The following is a 22,360-nucleotide window of genomic DNA, read 5'->3' as shown; positions in this document are numbered from 1 at the left end:
AAATTTTAATAATTGTAATTTGAGAAAAATAAATAATCTATATTATTAAAAGAATAAGAAAAATTTTGTTTCCAGGATAGTCATACGGTAAAATCGTCATTTTATTGTGATAAGTATTTAGGCTGCATTCGAAAACGCTCTATCTCTTGATACATAATTAAGAAATGATCTTGTATCTTGTGAACTATTGAGATTTTTAAATATATAAGCTCATCCCGATGTTACACTCATTAAGACCTTTCATTTGAGTACCCACATCAATTTTTCATATATTTATATATATTATATATATGTGTATATGAAAAATATATAAAAATGTATGTGGGTACTCAAACGGAAGCCCTTGATGAGTGTAATATCGGGATGAGCTTATATCTTAAAAAATGTTAATAATTAAGAACTGACTTAGCTATCTTGTGAACTATTAACATTTTTAAAGATATAAGCTCATCCCGATGTTACACTCATCAAGACCTTTCATTTGAGTACCCACATCAATTTTTCATACATTTATATATAGTATATATATGTATATAAGAAAAATATATGAAAATGCATGTAGGTGCTCAAATGAAAGCTCTTGATGAATGTAACACCGGGAAGAGCTTATATCTTTAAAAATGTCAATAATTAAGAAAGTACAGTGCAATTTAACAAAAATCATTATTTAATAAAGCAAAATTTTATTTATTTATAGTTTACAAGTCACGGCAGTCACATACTGACTGCAAAGTTGCAAATATTTTTTATAAAGCTAAAAATTAATTTTAAATTTCTAAATTAAAAAATTATTTTATTAATGCAGAATTTAAAATATAATTAACTTTATAATAATATAAAGTACTCGAAAAAAATAATAAAATTTAGCAGCGTATCGTTGAGTTTGACCAGCTCCAGCAAAGTTTCGAAATTAACATCCTAGTTAAGAATTCAAGTCTATAAAACTGTCATGCATTAAATATTAACATCTCCCGTAACTAATGTACTAATTACAATCATCAATCATAATACGTTATCTAGAAAACTTAAACTTTTAATTAAAGTTTCCTCAAGAGTGACAAAAGCAAACTGTCCTTTAAACTTTTACACGCCTAAAACAGTGTACTTTATCTACTGCAAAGAAGACAGCGTCTTTTGATCCCTCAAAGTTAACAATTTCCTACTTTCATCGCTATTTTCAAAAAACTTCTTCAAAAAAAGAAAAAGTTTATCCAACTTTTATTCCCAATGTTTCCATTAGACAAAAATACTTCTTCTTTGCAGAAAATATTTTTATTGAAGTACATTCTCTTTTAAAAGCTCTTTATTGAAGTACATTCTCTTCAAAAAGCTCAAAAAAATGTTCTAATTAACAATCAAAAGTCAATACTCGAAAGTTAAAATTATTCCATCAAGAGTTTTTAGCAATCTCTTCTGTAAAGTTTCCATCGATTTCTTCTCAAGAAGAAAGTTAACTCTTATCGTTACCTACTAAAGACAGAATAAAAAGTACATGAACAGTCTTCCGTAGCATGGACGTGCTGAACTCTTCTCCGTGGCTCTTAGTGTATACTGTAATGAAATAAAAAATTCTTAACCACGATCCACGTCCCATTAAGCACGTTTTATTGATCAATTCCAATTTTTGCTTCTATTTTAAATCATTTATTTACCCAGCACTCAGAATCCCAGAAGATTTACACTTTTCGCTGGAATGAAATCCAGCTGACAGATTTGCATCTTGAGATTTACGAGTCAGGTGTCTTGTGTGCGAATGACAGTCTTACTGGGATCCGCTCGAGTTGATCGTAAACATCTCAAAGTAGAAACAGAACGAAACATAACATAACCTAATACAGCTAGAAAATACTACGTGCGCTATAACGTAGGCTTAGAGCCAAGTAATACACACCCAGACTCAGAGACAGCCAGCTCCATCTGCTGTGTGTGTACAGCTTCTGAAGACGAATGTACTCTGAATTCTGGAACACATACTTGGTACACATTTCCACAACCTCTATTGCTTCTCACCCTCTTAGTTTTATTCCGGCTTTTATCTGTTTCAAGGCTAGAACTTTACGGCGCTAACCAAGGAAGAGAATGTGTGCAAATATATTTACGTACACATATGTAGTTATGTCAGTCGTATGATTGTGAATTTTATCCTTGGTGTTTTTTATACGAATCCTTGAACGTTGAGAGTTGAGTAAAAGTTGGTTAGAGAATTTTTTTCATTGTTTCATTGTCCCGAGCTTTAAAATCCACATGAGACATGTCTCATCCCCATTCGGAATAAAAATTTAGATAAACGGAAAAAAACATTCGTGGAATAGTTCAAATGTTCATTTGACTCGTAAATAAAAGATTGCTTTCAGTTCTTCTTTCTTCTTTTGGCATGGCCACAGCTCGGGTAGAAATTCACAATAGGCGAATAAGAGCCCAGGGACAGGGTCGCACAATGGACCGACAGCTTTCCGAGATACGGGATAGGATGGAAATGCTTTTATCGTTAAACACTCATCATATGCTTGGAGGGAAGTTCGTGTCCTGGGAGAAATCGAATTTTAATAAGAGAATTGCTGGAAATTGGAGTTTTAGGCGTATTGTCGAATTTGCACGCCTCGTAATGCCAAGCGTTATGATAGTGCCATGCTTTCTTCTATAAGTTTTAAATAGATTGCTTTATCGAAATTTAAATGGCAGGTTGTTCGAAAAAAATTGATTTTTTTTCTGAGATATATTAAAAACTAGTAACCTTGCAGTCACTTTGTGACTGCCATGACATGTGAAATATAAATAAATAACATTTTGCTTTTTTAAAATAATGACTTTTGTTAAATTGCACTGTACTTTCGTAACTATTGATTTTTTTAAAGATATAAGCTCATCCTGATGTTATTCTCATCAAGAGCTTTCATTTGAGTACCCACATGCATTTTCATATTTACATATATATAATATTTATAAATATATGAAAAATTGATGTAGGTACTCAAATGAAAGGTCTCGATAAGTGTAACATCAGGATGAGCTTATATCTTTAAAAATGTCAATAGTTCACAAAATATTTGTTAAATTGCCATGTATTTCTCTCCACGGTTGACGTTTTCAAAGATATAAACTCACTCTGATGTTACACTCATCAAGAGCTTTCATTTGAGTACCCACACGCTTCTTTGATATATTTTTCATATATATATGTAAAAAATTGATGTGGGTACTCAAATGAAAGGTCTCGATGAGTCTAACATCGGGATGAGCTTTTATCTTTAAAAATGTTAATAGTTCTCGAGATACAGGGTCATTTCTTAATTATGTATCTAGAGATAGAGTATTTTGGAATGCAGTGTAAATACTTATCATAATAAATTATCGGTGAGAATGATATAAAACTTTGAAAAGGCACAAATTCAAGTTAGAACCTTTGTAATGACACTAAAATTCACTAAAAAAATTAGAGATTTCTGACAAAACTACTGTTAAAATATTATAAAAATAATCTCAGAATCTTTAATAGGATTTAAAAAGTATATTTAGCACAAAATTTTGAGTCTAATAAATTTACCAAAAAAATTTCAAAATTTCCAATAAATTAGACTTTAACCTTAAATAACTTTTGAAGAAATTAATTTTTCAAAAAAAATACTAAGAATACTTTTTATAAAACGTTCAATTCTCTACAGAAATATGTTTTGATTTTAGTAGTGTGATAATAAGTTAATGAGCAAAATTCCAAAGTAGAAAAAAAAAAGAAAATTTGAATTTTTATTATCCAGCATTTAATATTGAAATAAGGAGGTCTAATTTTTATTTCGATATTTTTTTTCGATATTTTTGATGAATAAGAATGAAAAATCTTCAAAATTTGGTTTAGAAATTACATTAAACACCAAACGATGCATGAAAAATTTCTAAGGACGTTTCTTATCTCCTATATTTTTTTTTCTCTTTTTTATTTGTTATTATTACCTTATTCTATTCCAAATAATGTGGTCTTATAGAACAAGCTCCGACATTCTGCGATTATCTTGCGCGTATGTCACGCGGTGAATAAAATTATCGTGAGCTGGGTAGGAGATTAGATGCGATACAAAGTGATATGGAAATCGAGTGGCTGCTGGTGGCTTTTCCTCCAATAACTTAAGGCCTTGTGATCAGTGCGTTGTGCATTTAAACCGGCATAAGTAATGACTAAATCGCCGGGAGATAAATCTGTAATAGGATTTACCCGACTTTTTATCCGAATACGAAGCCACTTATGATCCTGGTTCGGGGTATGAGTATATATAGAGTTCTTACTGAGTATACAGAGGGACTTGGATCTACTCCTCAACTGTGAAGAGATAAGCCCAAATCAATACGTTATCAGGAATCACAAAAACTGGGATTTAATCAGGCGCCGGAACGCGACAGGACTTGGAATAAAATTAAACGGAGTTTTAAAACAAATCGAACAAAATTTATTTTCGGTTCGTCGAGTCTTCCAGTATAAAAAATAAAAAATGGGGCGCATTGATTCGAAGGGAACTAAATTCTGGTGTAGGAAGAGGGGGAAAGAACAATAAATTAAGCGATGGGCATTCGAGCATTTAGACTGTTTATGTCACTGGAATTTAGTGTCTGCATAATTTATGGGGCCTCAAATCCCCACGGAGTGAATTATCCTTCTGTCGTGTATGAACGAGCTCGTTATAAGACCGTCAAAATACGTGAATAATCAACGCGTATTAATTTCAGTAACAGGGTGTGGATTTTCCGAGAAACATTTAAGGAAGAGAACGAACGGGTTACACAATCCAATTTAACCACCCGTCGAGCAATATCTACTTCCATTGTTTACAGCTGTTTACCTCCGAAGATTATCCACCCGTACCGCAGGATTAATCCTCGACAATTATACACGCAAACATTCGCTTTAGAAACTCGGGTGAACAAAAATAATAATAGGTTTTGTTCTTTTCTTGGATTTAATAGTCTTGAGTTAAAAATTTATATCCAAAATATCCTAAAAGCTTGTTTTTTTCAATAAATTCACTTTTAACTCACATTTTTTCTATAAAATGTCAATTATTATATCATATTAGACAAAAATTGATCTAGTACTTAATTATAAACTCTTTAAAAGAGTAAAAAAAATTTTTTTCAATTTTTAAAGTACTTTATTGATATCAAATTAAATAAAATATTTTTTTTTTCTATTATTTTATAACATTATTTCATTTTATCGAGCTCAAATTATATTCTCTTTTTATTAAATAATTTTATTTAATAAAATATTTAATATTTCTTATAAAAAATAACAATTGCAATTTTTTTAGTAAAATTAGATTTAAGTGCCGATCCCATCTTTTTCTCGCGTCGCACTCACGGCGAGAAACGGTACTATCCTTGTTGCACTCGTGATGATAAAGCTAATTGCAGTTTTATGTTTTTCTCTTAAACAAATGAGAATTTCGAAAAAAACGCTCAGCTATAAAATAGATAATTAAAAAATCTATTACGTAGCTGAGCGTTTTTTTCGAAAATCTTCTTTGTTTAGACGAGAAATGAAAAGCTGCAATCATAGGGACCGGCTCTTAAATAGTTAAAAAAAAAAAAGTTTAGTTATATTCTCAAATTTAAGTCTCTTATATTGAGAAGTTTGAGCGACAATGCGCCACCTGTCGGAGATTTCCAATACTAAATTTAGTAAAAAAATTACGTAGAGGCATATGTCAACGATACTTTTATGAATTTTTTATAATTTATTAATATTTAATAAATGAATATCAGATTTCTTAAATACAAACAAATCATTTTAAATACTAAGAAATATTTTTTTAATACTAAAAAGTGATCTCTAATAAATGATTTTTTAACTATTAAGAAATATTTTTTAATACAAATAAATCCTTCTATCAGTGTATTATTTTGTAAAAATATAGAGCTTAATTACCATTATTACCGTTTCATAAAGCTCAAATGATATTCTATTTTAATTAAATAATTTTATTTGATGTAACATTGAATATTTCTTATAAAAAATAACAATTGCAATTTTTTTAGTAAAATTTAGATTTAAATAGATGAAAAAAAAGTTTAGTTATATTCTCAAACTTAACTCTGCTATATTGAGAAGTTTGAGCGACAATGCGCCACTTGTCGGAGATTTTTAATACTAAATTTAGTCAAGAAACTTACATAAAGGCATATCGACGGTATTTTTATGAATTTTCAATAAAAGATACGATCTTTTAGCAAATAATCCTTAATATGAAGCTAAATATGTTGTAATTTTACTTATTGATCTTATATTCGACCTAACATAGTTATTTTCATATCAAAAAATTTTTACGGACTAATCTCAAAACAAAGAGACCAAAAATAATTCCACCAGGGGCATTTAACAAACAAACTCCCCGGAGAAGATCGAGCTTGGAAAAAGTTTTAATGATATACAGGGTTACACTTTTGTTGAATTTATTTCGCAGTTGGGGGCATATTAAACAAGTATTAGCGGTACAAAACCCCATAAAATTTAATACTTTTTTGGATATAAACCCCGCCCGTTATCTAGCAGTGTCTCCCTTCTAGTAAATCCATCTAGGCGGAGGTTTTAGGTTTTAGCGCCTAGAGCTGATCCTTGAGTAAAGTATGAGGGTAGTCGCCCTTTTCCGGAGCAATAAACCAAGAGACCATAGAGCAGAGCTGAGCAGAGTGAGCCCTGAAATGAAATGACAGGAAACTGGATGGTATATGTGGAGCTGCGGGTTTCGGCATCAGGATGTGTGTCACGTGTGCCGCCATAATTCCTCGAGGAAACTGGGTCATGTTACCCCAGAACAAACCATCCAGCGAACCTGTTAAACATACCTAATCATTCGGACAGAATCGGTTGAGCTTCCTCAGATAATCTCGGCGCAGAATTATCACAAGACACTGGTCAGTGCATCAGAGCTCACCATCATCACTTACATTACCACTTTTCATCCTTTATGGGAAAATAAATGAAAATAAACTCTAGTATTCTCATTCCTGTCCTTTTATTCGGACTGCGCTTGGACCAAGCCGGGGCTAATGATATATGGATCGCACTTGCGAGAGTCTAATGGCCTTTTGAGATCGTGCCACAGATGCGCTCCGAACGATACACCATCGGATATTACCTCATTCCTGTCGAATCCCATTCGAGATTTATATCCCGGAGTATAATGCCTTGTTTCGCCAGATTCTGCACAGGTAGCTTGTGTTTGTGTAAATAATTGTCTACTTAGATTTGGTATGCATGACATCGAACCAGACATTTACTCTCATGTTCTCCGTATTGGTTTGTTGTCGAATTAGTGAGTTTTATTCCGAAGTAATCAATTCTATTGACAGGGACATTCGTTTTTGGAAATTTTTGAGCTTTTGGGGATATAAAGCAATGTAGCTTTTGATTTTTAACTTCCCGCTAAGAAAATCGAAGATTTTCAAAAATCGAGAAGTTATTGTTTTCACCCCGTTTTGCAAAAATCGAGTTTTCATCAGATCTCGACGTTCGAAGGTCACAGGAAGCTTCTCTGACTATCCCCGTGAGGTTGTCACGGTGTCTGTATGTGTATGTGTGTGTGTGTGTGTGAAAGTATGTGAACCGCTTATAACTTTAGAACGGCTTGACCGATTTCATCGTGGTTGGTGCCATTTGAAAGGGCTTGACCAAACTTAGATTGTAAAACCTATTTGGACCGATTGAGATCAATAGATTTCGAGAAATCTTCAAAAAACTAAAAAAAATTTTTTTCAAATGTTGTTTTTTTGGAATAACTTTTAAACGGCTAGATGGTTCAACTCCAAAAATAATCAGCTCTTAACCTCAAAAAACCACGTCGATCGCCACCAGTCCGGTCAAAATCGGTTGATTCGTTCGAGAGATATCGTGAACGAAAGAAAACCGAAAAAAGTGTTTTTTCAGAATACCTCCGATATTCCTAGCGCGATCAATTCAAAATTTAAGATTTTTTATAAGGCTTGCAAAACTGCGTCAAATGCTGCTAACCGCGTGAAAATCGGTTTATTCATTCAAAAGTTATTGCGGTTTAAAAATTCAAAAAATAGTGTCTTATCAAATCTCTAGCAGACTTTTGAGCTCGAAGAGCTCAAAAGCATAGGAAAGCAATCTCTTTAAGCTCGGAGAGCTCAAAATAACTCTTAAATTGTATTTTTGAGCTCGAAGAGCTCGAAAACGTCATTGGCGCAATTTTAAGTATGGAATTAGCGGGAAATTACAGGGATGACCTTCAGGGTCAACTGTTTTCCTAATTTTTTTATTTAAGGAACTTATTGTAAAAATAAAATTGCGGGGAATTTTATTTTTTTTTCAATAATACCACACTGATACAAAAATTAACTAGACTCAAGAGCGAAAATCTTGAATCAAGAATACCATTTTGAAGAAAATGATTTTTTTGAGCCAAGAGAATAAATTCTTGAGACAAGAAAAATTTACTTAAATCAAGAATAATTTCTTGACTCAAGAAAATCATTTTCTTCAAAATGGTATTCTTGGTTCAAGATTTTCGCTCTTGAGTCTAGTTAATTTTTGTATCAGTGCTAACTTTAAGTAGGTAGAAGTACCCTTTGTAGCCACTGTACTGTTTATGGCCATTTATTGTTCAAAGAAACGATAAAAATGAATTTATATTAATAAACCATTACAAACTCAATTTGTTTTAATATAAATTTTTTAAAACTCAACAAAAATATGATTATAATTTTTTATAAATTAATTCAAATGTTAACTGGCCAAAAACGGTACTTCTACCCTAATTTTCATTGAAATTATCCTAGAAACATAAAAATTACAAGTTTAATGATAAAAAATTCAATACCTTCATTATTCTTTTCATCTTTAAACAGCTGTAACTCCTAATAATACTGAATTTGAAAAAAAAATTCATAGAATACAAAATTTATAGCTGATGAAATTCTCCTAATTATACCAAATTGCAATCAATTATCCTAGAAATTAAAAGAAAAAAAAAGAAACAAGTATAATGATCAAAAATTCAGTACCTTCATTATTATTTTGCTTCATCTTTAACCCTATACTGGCAACTTATGAGCGTGATGCCGCGCTCAATTATATTTTTTTATTACATCTTCAATATTAACTAAAATTATTCAAAAAAATTTGACTTTGTTCCTTTATCATTTTAGAATATGTTAATAATTTTTTCACACATCTTCAAAAACGTTAAATTTCTGAAAAAAAATTTGTGGCAATTCGCGGAGCTTTCCTCTAATCTCATGCCTCAAGTCTCTGCCTGTCAAGCGTATATGAATTGGCAACCCTGTACGCTCTAAAAACATTGCGGCAAATCTCTCATCACTTAACCAAAGTCGTTAAGTCGCGTTTGTTGACCAGTCTAGGGTTAAATAGCTGTAACTCCTAAAATACTAAATTTCTAAGATATAAAATTTATAGCTTACAAAATTTCCTTTCTATTGACACCAAATTTGAAACAATTCTCTGTTTTTCTGCAGCAAAATTTTCTAACTTACAAAAAATTTTGGAAAATGCTATTTTATTATTAAATTTATCTTCAAATTTTTTTAATCTCAAAGTCAATTTCCCACAAATATTTACAACGCAATCACAATAAAAGCAGCATTTAATATTTTCCGAGGATATATGCTTGTGAAAAACGTTCGAGTACTTTCTTTGGGCAGCTTACGTGACTTAACTCATTCACTATTTCCTTTTCTTCGTAAAAGTAATTTAAGCGAGATTATTATTGCTCCTTGAAAGTCAGCAAATAGAACAAGAATTCTCGAAAGTTTCCGAGTAACTAAACTACAAAACCGCGGATATTTTTTGACTCAATAAAAAAAAAAAAACTAACCTTGTACTAAATATTTGCTGGGTTAAATCTGACCTTTTATTCATCAAGCCGGTAGTTAATTAAAAACTACCGAATTAAAATTGAACCAACTTGGAACAGGGGAAGATTCGAAGCGATGAATATAAAATAAAAAAGTCGTCATCGTACATCCGTTAAAAACGTCAAACAGCACCAGCTCTAGTTTCATTTTCAGCTGGTTGTATTTGCAGTAGGAACATAAAAACGGTGTGAATTTTCCGGTCGGAAATATTTCACATGCTGTATTCATTTCGTTTTGCGAGCATTTTAATCTGATGAAATATATTCTGGTGTTGGTGAGCGACAATCAAAATTGCTGCTTTTTGAAAGACCCGTTATCTGCGCTACACACACACACACACACACACACACACACACATACATATATTTATTTACATCCATCTACGTCCAGACATTGTGCCATCATTTTATTTTATTGAAAAGAAAATTCAAACTTTTATTCTTTTCGGGCTGCTGCAATTTTCTATTCATCGCTAAAAAATCCTAAAATAAAATTAAAACAATATTAACACTGCAGGCTAAATAGTTTCTGTGAAAGGATCAAGCAAACTAGCAGTTAAGTTCTAATTAAAGAAAAGGAGAGCGTGAAAAATTAATGAAAAGGTATAAAATGGCTCTTGGGTAATTCTCACGTCTAATTAGTCTTTTTGAAGCCTACCCGGGCTCACCTCTTGACTTTAGACTTTAACAAGTGACTTTTTATTCATTTGACACTTTTGTTATTATTTCAAGACCATTGATTAAAAACCAATAATTATTATTATTTTTTTATAAAAATTTGCCTTCAGGTAATCACAAATCTCTTAAATTCAAACTGTTTTATCTTTTTTCCGATATTTTTAATGGTCGCTTCATTTCTTCGCTAATGACCAGAATAAAACTAATTTTAAGTTTATGAGCTTAATTATTTTTCATTTATTTTTTTTTTTTCCAAAAAATCACTTTAAAAAACATTAAAAATTCATAAAAGTTCGTCAATATGCTTTTGTAATTTTTTTGACTAAACTTAGTACTAAAAATCTCCGAAAGGTGGCGCATTGTCGCTTAAATTTCTCGCTACCAGAGATTTAATTTTGAAACTATAAGTAAATTATTTTTTTTTAACTATTTAAACTTCATTAAGAATTTTTTTACTAAAACAATTGCAATTGTTATATTTTATGAAAAATATTAAATATTATTTATTTATTTATTTTATTATTATAAAAAAAAAACATTTTCTTTTCTTCATAGATAAATTTTGATGCTGTAAAAATGGATATGAATTTTTTGTAACAAGATAATTGGCTTGAATAATTTATTTATTTACTTAAAATTGTGTTACAGACATCGCCGGTGGATATTTGTGCTTCGTAGTCAGCATAGCAGGTATCGGAGTGGTCACTGCTGTCATCGGAGATGTGGCCTCATACTTTGGATGCACTTTGGGCATCAAAGATTCAGTAACTGCTGTCGTTTTTGTGGCTCTCGGCACTAGCATACCCGGTAAGTTTTTTTTTTCAACTAAAATAAAATAAGATTGTTGATATAAACTCCTTTTGGAAAGCAATATTTTATAAAAATAAAATATAAAATGAGCTTCTTTTGCTACTTTTAGAAAATGTAATAAAATTGAAGCTTTTTTTAAAATAGTCGAACTATTTTTTCAATAAAACGAGACCGGTGGGAAATGAAAAAAGTTTTAATATCGACATTTTTTTGATTTATGAGTAAACTTTAGAGATAAATATTTTTTTATTTTCGTTAGATGTTCAAATATATATTTATAAAAAAGTTTTGGTGGACAAAAACATTAATGAGAAACATTTAAGTATAGTTTTTTTTTTAAAAACTTTTTTCGCGCAAAATAAGATAATTATTTTAAAAAAATAAATTTTATTTAAACAATTTTTAAATTCTATTAAAATAAATTTTATTTTATTTAAATAACTTAATTATTAAAAAAAAATATTAATTAAATTAAAATGAGTAAATTATTAATTAAAATTTATTTTTTAAGCAAATTAATATTAAAAAAAAATAAATTTTATTTTATTAAAATAACTTAATTATTAAAAAAAAATATTAATTAAATTAAAATGAGTAAATTATTAATTAAAATTTATTTTTTAAGCAAATTAATATTAAAAAAAAATAAATTTTATTTTATTAAAATAATTTAATTATTAAAAAAAAATATTAATTAAATTAAAATAAGAGAATTATTAATTAAAATTTATTTTTTAAGCAAATTAATATTAAAAAAAAATAAATTTTATTTTATTCAAATAATTTAATTATTAAAAAAAAATATTAATTAAATCAAAATGAGAGAATTATTAATTAAAATTTATTTTTTAAACAATTTAATTCAAAAAAATTTCAATTTTATTTTTTAAATAATTTAATTATTAAAAAAATATAAATTTTATTTTTTAAACAATTTAATTATTAAAAAATATGAAATTTATTTTTCAAGCGATTTTAATTATTAAAAAAAAAATAAATTTTATTTAAAATAATTTTTAAATTTTATTAAAATAAATCTTATTTTATTTCAAAAATTTAACTATTAAAAAAAAATATTAATTAAATTAAAATGAGTGAATTATTAATTAAAATTTATTTTTTAAACAATTTAATTATTAAAAAAATTTTTATTTTATTTTTTAAACAATTTAATTATTAAAAAAATATTAATTTCATTTATTAAACAATTTAATTATCAAAAAACTAAAAATTTTATTATTTAAATAATTTAAATGTTTTAAAACAAGTAAAAAAAATTTTTTTTAATTATCTTAATAAGAAAATTAATCTCTTTAATAAAAGAAATTTATTTTATCAGTCTCCAACAATCTTCGTCGCTTTAAAATTTACCCGACAGTTTTAAAAGTTAGTGATGCCGATAACTACTAACAAATAAGCTTAGCGCATAAAACCCCGTAGCATCAGAATTATATTAAACATTGATAGGATTAAATCTCGGATCCTGACAACAGTATATTAAATACCGATAATGGATCAAGATTAATTAATCAGAAACCGCGAGGAGGTCTTATTAACAAGCTTTCACGTCTTGTCATCCAAAGCAAGAGCAAGAGCACAAGCTGAGTTGCTTTATTCTGTAATAAGCGAATCCAAGTCGTAGCCATAATTGCTCCGCTAATCAATTTTCCCTTAAAAAACAAAAAAAAAATATTTATTTATAATTAATAATTATAACAAGTTTTATAAATGTCACTAGCAACATGCAATATAAGTCTCGGCACTTCTTTTGCTCCCCGCTCAGTACAGAGCTTAACCGCATGCATAAGTGAGTAAAGGAAAAGCCTGTCATGCTCGAAATTGCTTGTCGAGGTCTTGAATCACCACCAAACATTTCTAAAAATTCTTTTATTTTTCTTCCTTGAGTTTTTACTTTGCTGGAGAATTTTTGTTGCCCAGAATACAAAATCTCTATTTTCAGGGCTGAATTTTCAGACGAACTCAATTTCCTACTACTTACCCCAGTTCATATATTTATATAAATATATATGTAAAGGGTAAATTGTGCATGGCTTCCCTCAACTCAATTCTCTCAGCTACATCCACTTTAAAAAACTCTTCACATAAACTCTTATATAAAAAGTAAATCTGGCGAACATTTCATTATGAATTATTTTATTTTAAAATAACTTACTTATTTACATAATCATAAATACGGGCGTCAAGTACAATAACAACACATAACACGCCACACACAGAGGCTATCTGTGTGTATTATATTAGTATAATCCCATCGATAGTGAAGGTCTTGCTCTCTTTTATTGGGCTATCAGCTCGATACTTCTTAGTGTTATTTTTTTCCTCAAGGCCACCACTTTCAGAAAAAGCTCTTCTACTGATAAAAAACTCAATCGAATGTTAACGGTCGGTGTCTAGATAAAATCAATATCCTTAGGTGACACTACGATGAGCAGCTTAGACATTTTATAAGGAACAAATTTTAGTTACAATTTTAAATTTAATAAAATAATCTATATTATTAAGAAAATAAGGAAAATTTTATGCCTTTCCAAGGTTTCATATCATTCGCACCGATAGTTAATTTATTATGATAAGTATTTAGGCTGCATTGAAAAATGCTCTATCTCTAGATTCATAGTTAAGAAATTAGCTTGGATCTTGTGAACTATTGACATTTTCAAAGATATAAGCTCATTCCGATGTTACACTCATCAAGACCTTTCATTTGAGTACCCACATCAATGTTTCATCTATTTTATATATATTATATATATGTATATATGAAAAATATATTAAAATGCATGTGGGTACTCAAATGAAAGCTCTTGATGAGTGTAACATCGGGATGAGCTTATATCTTAAAAAATGTCAATAATTAAGAAATTACCTTATCTTGTCAATTAATTACATTTTTAAAGATATAAGCTCATTCCGATGTTACACTCATCAAGACCTTTCATTTGAGTACCCACATCAATTTTTCATATATTTCATATATTTATATATATTATATATATGTATATATGAAAAATATATTAAAATGCATGTGGGTACTCAAATGAAAGCTCTTGATGAGTGTAACATCGGGATGAGCTTATATCTTAAAAAATGTCAATAATTAAAAAATGACCTCATATCTTGTCTACTACTGACATTATCAAAAATATAAGCTCATACCGATGTTACACTCATCGAAACCTTTCATTTGAGTACCCACATCAATTTTTCATATATTTCATATATTTATATATATAACATACATGTATATATGAAAAATATATAAAAATGCATGTGGGTACTCAAATGAAAGCTCTTGATGAGTGTAACATCGGGATGAGCTTATATCTTAAAAAATTTCAATAGTTAAGCACTAACTTTGCTATCTTGTCAACTAATGATATTTTTGAAGATATAAGCTCATCTCGATGTTACACTCATCGAGACCTTTCATTTGAGTACCCACATCAATTTTTCATATATTTTAAATATATGAATATATGTTTATATTAAAAATATATCAAAATGCATGTGGGTATTCAAATGAAAACTCTTGATGAGTGTAACATCAAGATGAGCTTATATCTTAAAAAATGTCAATAATTAAGAAATGACCTTGTATCTTGTCAACTATTGGCATTTTTAAAGATATAAGCTCATCCCGATGTTACATTCAACGAGACTTTTCATTTGAATACCCACATAAATTTTTCATATATTTATATATATTACATATATATAAATATGAAAAATATATCAAAATGCATGTGGGTACTCAAATGAAAACTCTTGATGAGTATAACATTAGGATGAGGTTATATCTTTAAAAAAGTCAATATTTAAGAAAGTACAGTGCAATTCAACAAAAGTCATTATTTAATAAAGCAAACTTTATTTATTTATAGTTCACAAGTCATGGCAGTCACATAGTGACTGCAAGGTTGCTAGTTATTTATTAATTTTGAAAAAAAAAAAAACAATTATTAAATGAGATCATTTTAATTAATGTATGTTATTAAATTTTTACTTTTTTTTATTTATTAAAAATTTTAAAATTGTATTTTAAATTAATTATTTTTTAATAAAAAAGAAACGACTTATTTTTTAAATCTTATTAAAATTAAAATAATCAATTTTAATAAATATTTATTAAAAGAATTAATTCAAAAATTCCAATCTGAGAAAAAAAACTAAATAAATAAAATCATAAAACTAAAAAGAACTTCCAACTTACTTCATTAGTAAACTTTAATGTTCCGAACAATAAAGCAATAAATTCGATGTTATCGCCCATCAATGGAGTAAGCATAAGTAACTCGTTATCAAGTTGATAGTTGCAGTTATAGTTGCATTTAAACAGTAATTAAAGAAGAGGATAATTACATTGTCCCAGTTAAAATGAATACATCAATACTTTAAATTGTTCCACAGTTCTGTCCTCCGTTTACGGAAAACTTTATTGAGAGTTTTCATTCGACTGGAGTGCGTCGAGTCAATATTCACCAGTTAACTGTATAATTACCTCGCCCTCTGGACAGTATTTTTTCACCTCGTTAATAGGAGTTCGCTAAAACTTTTGGCTTTTGCTTTTGTGAGAAACAATATTATTATTTCTTCTTTTAGATAAAAGAAGAAATAATTTCTCTTGTTTTTAGCAATAATAAAACACAAAGTTTGATACTAAAGGCATTTCCAAAATAACTCTTGACAAATAATCCAGGAAATTTCCAGGATTCCGATCGCTATCTCAGCTTAGAAACTTTTATTTTTTAAACTTTGTCTCTCCCTGCTTCTGTCGAGGAATCAACTGGCCAAGTTGATTCAAAGTTACACTATCAACAAAATAGTTGTGATGTTACGTAACAATACAAGTCTAGACTGGAGAAAAAATTTAGCTCGTGAATTTATGGCGTCCGAGCAGGAACGCGATGGCTTGGATGCTCGGATGCCGATGGGCGATAAAAACAGGAGATGGTTCTTGTAGCAAGAGTAGAGACTAAACTTGAAATTTTGTCGTTAAATTTCAGACACGTTTGCCAGCAAGGTGGCTGCATGTCAGGACAAGTATGCAGACGCTAGTGTCGGAAACGTGACCGGCAGCAACGCAGTGAACGTCTTCCTGGGCATCGGTATCGCGTGGAGTATCGCTGCCATATATCATGCCTACCACGGCAATCAGTTTAGGGTGGAGCCTGGCAAGTAAGTACATACTTCACTCTTACTCTACATCTCCAGAATAAAGATAAAATAAATAATAGTTTAAAAAAACTAAAAACACGCTTTTTATAGAAAACCAAACTAAAAAATAGAAAATAAATTTAAATTAAGAATAGTGTTAAAAATTTCAATAAATATAAATTAATAATAGTGTAAATAAAAAAAATGTATTTTATTTTAAAAAAAGCGTGAGGTGCATGGTGTCAATAGTTATAAATATTTTATTGACAGATATGAGTAGAGTGATTATCATTTTGATAATATCTTAAAAGCACCCCACGCTTTTTAAAATAAAATACATTTTTTTTTATTTACACTATTATTAATTTATATTTATTGAAATTTTTAACACTATTCTTAATTTAAATTTATTTTCTATTTTTAGTTTGGTTTTCTATAAAAGCGTGTTTTTACTTTTTAAACTATTATTTATTTTTTACTTTTTAGTTTGGTTTATTTATAAAAGCGTGATTTTTTAGTTTTTTTAAACTATTATTTGTTGATTATCAAAAATATTCAGGCGCGCAAATTACCCACGGAGAGTTACATACTGACATACTGACATACTGACATACAAGTGAAGCTAATAAAAAATAATTATTTATAAATATTATAAATACGGGGAATCAGAGTTCGATTTCGGAGAGGGAGCCTGAGAAACGGCTACCAGAACCAAGGAAGGCCGCAGGCGCGCAGATTACCCACGGAGAGTTACTGACATACTGACAAACTGACAAACAAACTGACATACAAGTGAAGCTAATATAAAGCGTGTAAAAATGTTTACTTGCTTACTAATAGACAAATTTTTATAAAACATTTTTTAATTTACAATCATCATTTTTTTTTTTAATTATTTTATACTTTTTAGTTTGATTTTTTTAAAGAACATTTTTAAAATTTTTAATATTTTAAAATATTAACATTAAAATTAAAATAATAATAAAAATTGAAATTTTTAATATGCATTGAAAAAAAAAATAATTAACTTGATTTAAAAGAAGAAATTTTTTTAAAAATTTCATTGTTTTGATTCAAGACTAAAAAAAATTTTATCAAGTTAATTTTTTCTTAAATTAAGAAAATTTTATTAATTCAAACATTTTTTTCCTTAATTTAAGACAATAAAACTCTTTAAAATAATTTTTTCCTTCAATTAAGTTAATTATTTTTTTTTGAGTAGTTAAAAATTAAAAGTATTAAATTGTAAGATTTTTTTTAATTAAAATGATAATATTTACTGCCTTTTTACAGATAATTAATTTTTTAACTATAAAATTGGTAATTTTATTTATTTTGGTGATTATAATCAAAATTTTAAATCAAAGTTAGTAAATAATTGTCATATCATCAATGTTTTATGCTTGTACAAATTTAAAAATAAATTAGACGCTTTAAATTTGGTAAAAATAAAATTTCTCATAAAAATACAAATAATTATCAAAAAAATTAACTTTCTTTTGGAAAATAAAACTATTTTAAAAAGTATGATAGTTTTTAATCAAGTAGAAAAATTTTTAAAATAAGAAATTGTTAAAATTTAAGAATTTTTCTCTTAAATCAAGTTAATTTTTTCTTCTTAGAGTAGTTAAAAATTAAAATTATTAAATTGTAATATTTTATTCAATTAAAAATACAATATTTACTGCCTTTTTATAGATAATTAATTTTTTGACTATAAAATTAGTTATTTTTTTATTCTGATCAAAATTTTAAAACAAAGTTTCTAAATAATTGCAATACCATTAATTTTTCATACTTTTCCAAATTCAAAAATTAATCAGACGTCTCAAAGTTGATAAAAATGACGTTTAAAGATTTAATTGCAAAAATACTGATAAAAAAATTAATTTGCTTAAAAAAAAAAAATCATTTTAAAGAGTATGATAGTTTTTAATTACAGAAAAATTCTTAAAATAAGAAATTGTTAAAACTTAAGAATTTTTCTCTTGAATGAAGTTAATTTTTTATTTTCAGAGTAGTTAAAATTTAAAAATATTTTGTTTAATTAAAAAGACAATATTTACTCCTATTTTATAAATAATTAATTTTTAATTCAATTAAAAATGACGTTTAAACATTTAATTGCAAAAATAATAAAAATATTAACTTGCTTTAAAAAAAAAAATATTTTAAAAAGTATGATAATTTTTAATCAAGCAGAAAAATTCTTAAAATAAAAAATTGTTCTTGTTCCAGAAAAGCTTGAGTAAAGTTATTATCAGTATAAATTCATACCAAACACTTTAATTAAACCTTTAGTTAATAAATTAAAAATCAATGTGTGCAACTATATAAAGACAACAAAGTGACCTCTTGCGAAGGTACACAGTAAAAAAAAAAAGCGCTTAGTATGTCCAGTGCAAGCAAAACTTACTAATGTAATTATAAATTTAATTAAACTTGATGTGTTTAACTAAACGACGAACTAGAGGCAATGTCAACTATCCCGACGTAATCTTGCTTGTCTCCCTTCCGTTACGCAACCTTTTGATGCGTCAGAGTAAACGAGTACTCTTCATGCCCTTCACACACTGCTGCACCGAGAACATGCGATAAAGCACAAAAAATTATCAATTTTCTGATAAAAAAAATGTTTTCTTTTTACAGCCTGGCCTTCTCCGTAACTCTCTTCTGTTCGGAAGCCTGCATCGTGATAATCGTGCTGATGATCCGAAGATCGAAGGCCATCGGCGGAGAACTGGGAGGCCCAGTCGGGATTAAAATCATCACATCCGGGCTGCTGTTCTCGCTGTGGGTCTTCTACCTGATCATGTCAACCCTGGAGGCCTACGGAGTGATCAAGGGCTTCTAAACAGACTTCTCGGCCTACAAATATTTTACCCAGCTAAGTCTGAATTTCTGAACGACCGAACGTTATTACCGTCTTGTAATTATTATTCACAAGACACTTTTCAGTCTTTAACTTCTAAGCTCTAATATTTTCCCAGTATATTTCTCATTCTTACATGCATGCTCACTATTTCTTCTCTAAGAGCGTAGATCTCACATGGTCAAGCTATGCGTTACTCCTATAGGTATTAAATATTAAATGGAGATTATATTTGTGGTACTTACTAAGTACTCTTTGTCTTATTTGACGACACTGAAGCTGACAGAAATTTTTTTTTATTTTATAACTATTAAATTATTTTTAAAAATTCTACTTATGGAATTAAAATTAATTAAGCAGATTTTTATCATTTTTTAAACAAATAAATAATAAAAAAAAATTGAAATTTATAAATTTGAAAAAATTAAACATTCAATTTTTTTAATTAAATTTTTTGAAACAAATTTGGTTATTCAATATCATTAAAAAATTATTAACCGACTCTTAATTTTGATGTCATATATTTATTAAATTAATTTAACAGATATTTAATCAATTTTTTAACAAATAAATTACAAAAAAAAATTAAGAAAAAAATTGACATATAAAAATTAAATTTTTTTGTTAAATTAAATTCAATAAAATTATCAAGTGACTGCTAATTTTAATTTCATATATGTATGAAATTAATTTAACAGATATTTAATCAATTTTTTAATAAATAAAATATAACAAAAAAATAAATAAAAAAAAATGAAAAAAAGAAATTGACTTGTAAAAATTCAATTTTTTTTAAATAATTTTTTGAAAGAAATTTTTCTGTTAAATTAAATTAAAAAAATTATCAAGTGACTAGAAATTTTAATTTCATATATATATATATATATATATATATATATATATATATATATATATATATATATATATGAAATTAATTTAACAGATATTTAATCAATTTTTTAATAAATGAATTATAACAAAAAAAATGAAGAAAAAAAATGAAGGTAAAAATTAAAAATTCAATTTTTTAAGTATAATTTTTTGGAATAAATTTTTTTGTTAAATTAAATTAAAAAAATTATCAAGTGACAGCTTATTTATAATTCCTTAAATATATGAAATTAACTTTAGCGGATATTTAATAAATTTTTTAACAAATTAATTATGGAAAAAAATAAAAAATAAAATAAAATAAAAAATAAAAAATAAAAGTAAAAATTAAAAAGAATTAAAATTTCAATTTCTAGGACCAACTTTGTTTTTTTTTTTTTAAATTAAAATAATTGTGACAGCTAAATTTAATTTCCTAAAAATGAAAAGAAATTTTTAATGTAATTTATTTATTATGAAAATTAAAAAAAATTTTGTCAGCTTACTTCAGTATCATCTTGTTCTTAAATATTCTTCACTCTGCCGGGACCCTTTATGGTGCAATGCAATAACCGCTATTCCGTTTTCTGGTACAGCGCATCTGAAGAAATAAAACCCAAAACAAGCGTTTTAATTCAGCGGACGGTTTAAGATTTTGCCTTAATAAATTAAAAATAAAAAAAGTTATTAAAACATTGTAAAAAGAGTATTTAAGTGTATAAATAATGGAATGAGAAGGGAAACATATTAGCCGAGTGGTTAAAATCAAACGCTAAGAAGTTATACTATATTATACATATATGTAAATTGACATTATTATTATTGACATGTATACATAGTGTATTTTATTTCGGTACGTTTCTTATGAAAATATTTACTGTTCAAGTAGACTAGGAGGATGTTTATTTATAGGACTATGATAAAAATAAGTAATAGTTATAAGTTACGAGTAATTTAATCCGTGGGAAGTAATAATTATAATTAATATTGCTAATTTTATATTTGTAAGTGTACTAGAAGCGTAAGATTAAATTAAATTAGTTTTTATTTTTCAAAGTTCTAGTCCGCCACCGAGATTCAAAGACGTAATAACTAATCAGTTAATGCTAATGTAAATTAATTGCTGTTTATTGTTAACGCTTTTATTTATTTTATTAATTAATTATGTAAGAGTGAGGATTTGTGACAGTATTAAGACGACCTTAGTTATTATTTTTTCACTGCCGTTAGTGGCTGTCTGTCTAATTATAAATTCAGGCAATCGATCACTCGGATACTATTATGGTGAAAGAGAATATGGATGCGTTAATGCGTATTGATCGGTCACTTTGTGCAGTCATCGGTTATTTATTACAACTGCATTACGGAAATTTCAAAATTAATTATACGGTTTTTAGGATTTCCTCTATTAACTATCCTAGCAATTTTGAAGAATAGTTTGAAGTGTTTTGAGGAATTGACCGAACGGCGGTATTTTTATTTATGGTGGAGGGTAATTTTATATGTGTGAAAATATTGATAAAAATTGTAATAAATATGTTTGTTCCTTTTGAAAAACAAGAATTTTAAGTGGAAAAATAAATAATCATTTTTTTTTTATTTTTTTTATTTTATTTATTATCTCTAAAAATTCTTGGGGGTTTTTATTTGCAATGATATTGAAGTTAAATGACATTAGAAATTTTTTTTCAATGTTTATAACAAATTAATATGTGAAAATTAAATAAAAATTACTAGCAATCTTGCAGTCACTATGTGACTAGTGAACTATAAATAAATAAAATTTTGCTTTATTAAAAAATGAGTTTTGTTAAATTGCACTGTACTTTCTTAAATATTGATGTTTTTAAAGATATAAGCTCATCCTGATGTTATACACATCAAGAGCTTTCATTTAAGTACCCACATGCATTTTGATATATTTTTCATATATACATATATGTAATATATATAAATATATGAAAAATTGATGTGGGTACTCAAATGAAAGGTCTCGATGAGTGTAACATTGGGATGAGCTTATATCTTTGAAAATGTCAGTAGTGGACAAAATACAAGGTCATTTCTTAATTAT

At 27.6% G+C, this 22,360-nt stretch overlaps 1 protein-coding gene and 1 long non-coding RNA gene across 2 annotated transcripts in view; one reads left to right on the top strand and one right to left on the bottom strand.

The window, feature by feature from the left end:
- The window catches only part of LOC123268327 (sodium/calcium exchanger 3), an 80,294-nt gene extending 60,716 nt beyond the window's left edge, over positions 1 to 19,578 (top strand). Inside the window, exons 7-9 of the mRNA XM_044733308.1 lie at positions 11,208 to 11,366; positions 16,394 to 16,565; positions 19,194 to 19,578. Of these exons, the coding sequence (XP_044589243.1) occupies positions 11,208 to 11,366; positions 16,394 to 16,565; positions 19,194 to 19,398 (536 nt within the window). The 3' untranslated portion in view covers positions 19,399 to 19,578. The remainder of the gene's footprint in view (positions 1 to 11,207; positions 11,367 to 16,393; positions 16,566 to 19,193) is intronic.
- Positions 16,018 to 19,260, bottom strand: LOC123268433. The gene is made up of 2 exons (XR_006510233.1): positions 18,961 to 19,260; positions 16,018 to 16,595 (listed from the first exon to the last, which is right to left on the bottom strand). It is a non-coding gene; the product is annotated as an uncharacterized LOC123268433 (long non-coding RNA).
- Positions 19,579 to 22,360: the final 2,782 nt, after the last annotated feature.

This window comes from Cotesia glomerata, linkage group LG1 (genome assembly GCF_020080835.1).
Source record: "Cotesia glomerata isolate CgM1 linkage group LG1, MPM_Cglom_v2.3, whole genome shotgun sequence".
In the NCBI taxonomy this organism is placed as follows: Eukaryota; Metazoa; Arthropoda; class Insecta; order Hymenoptera; family Braconidae; genus Cotesia; species Cotesia glomerata.
This window is presented reverse-complemented; position numbering and strand designations above follow the sequence as displayed.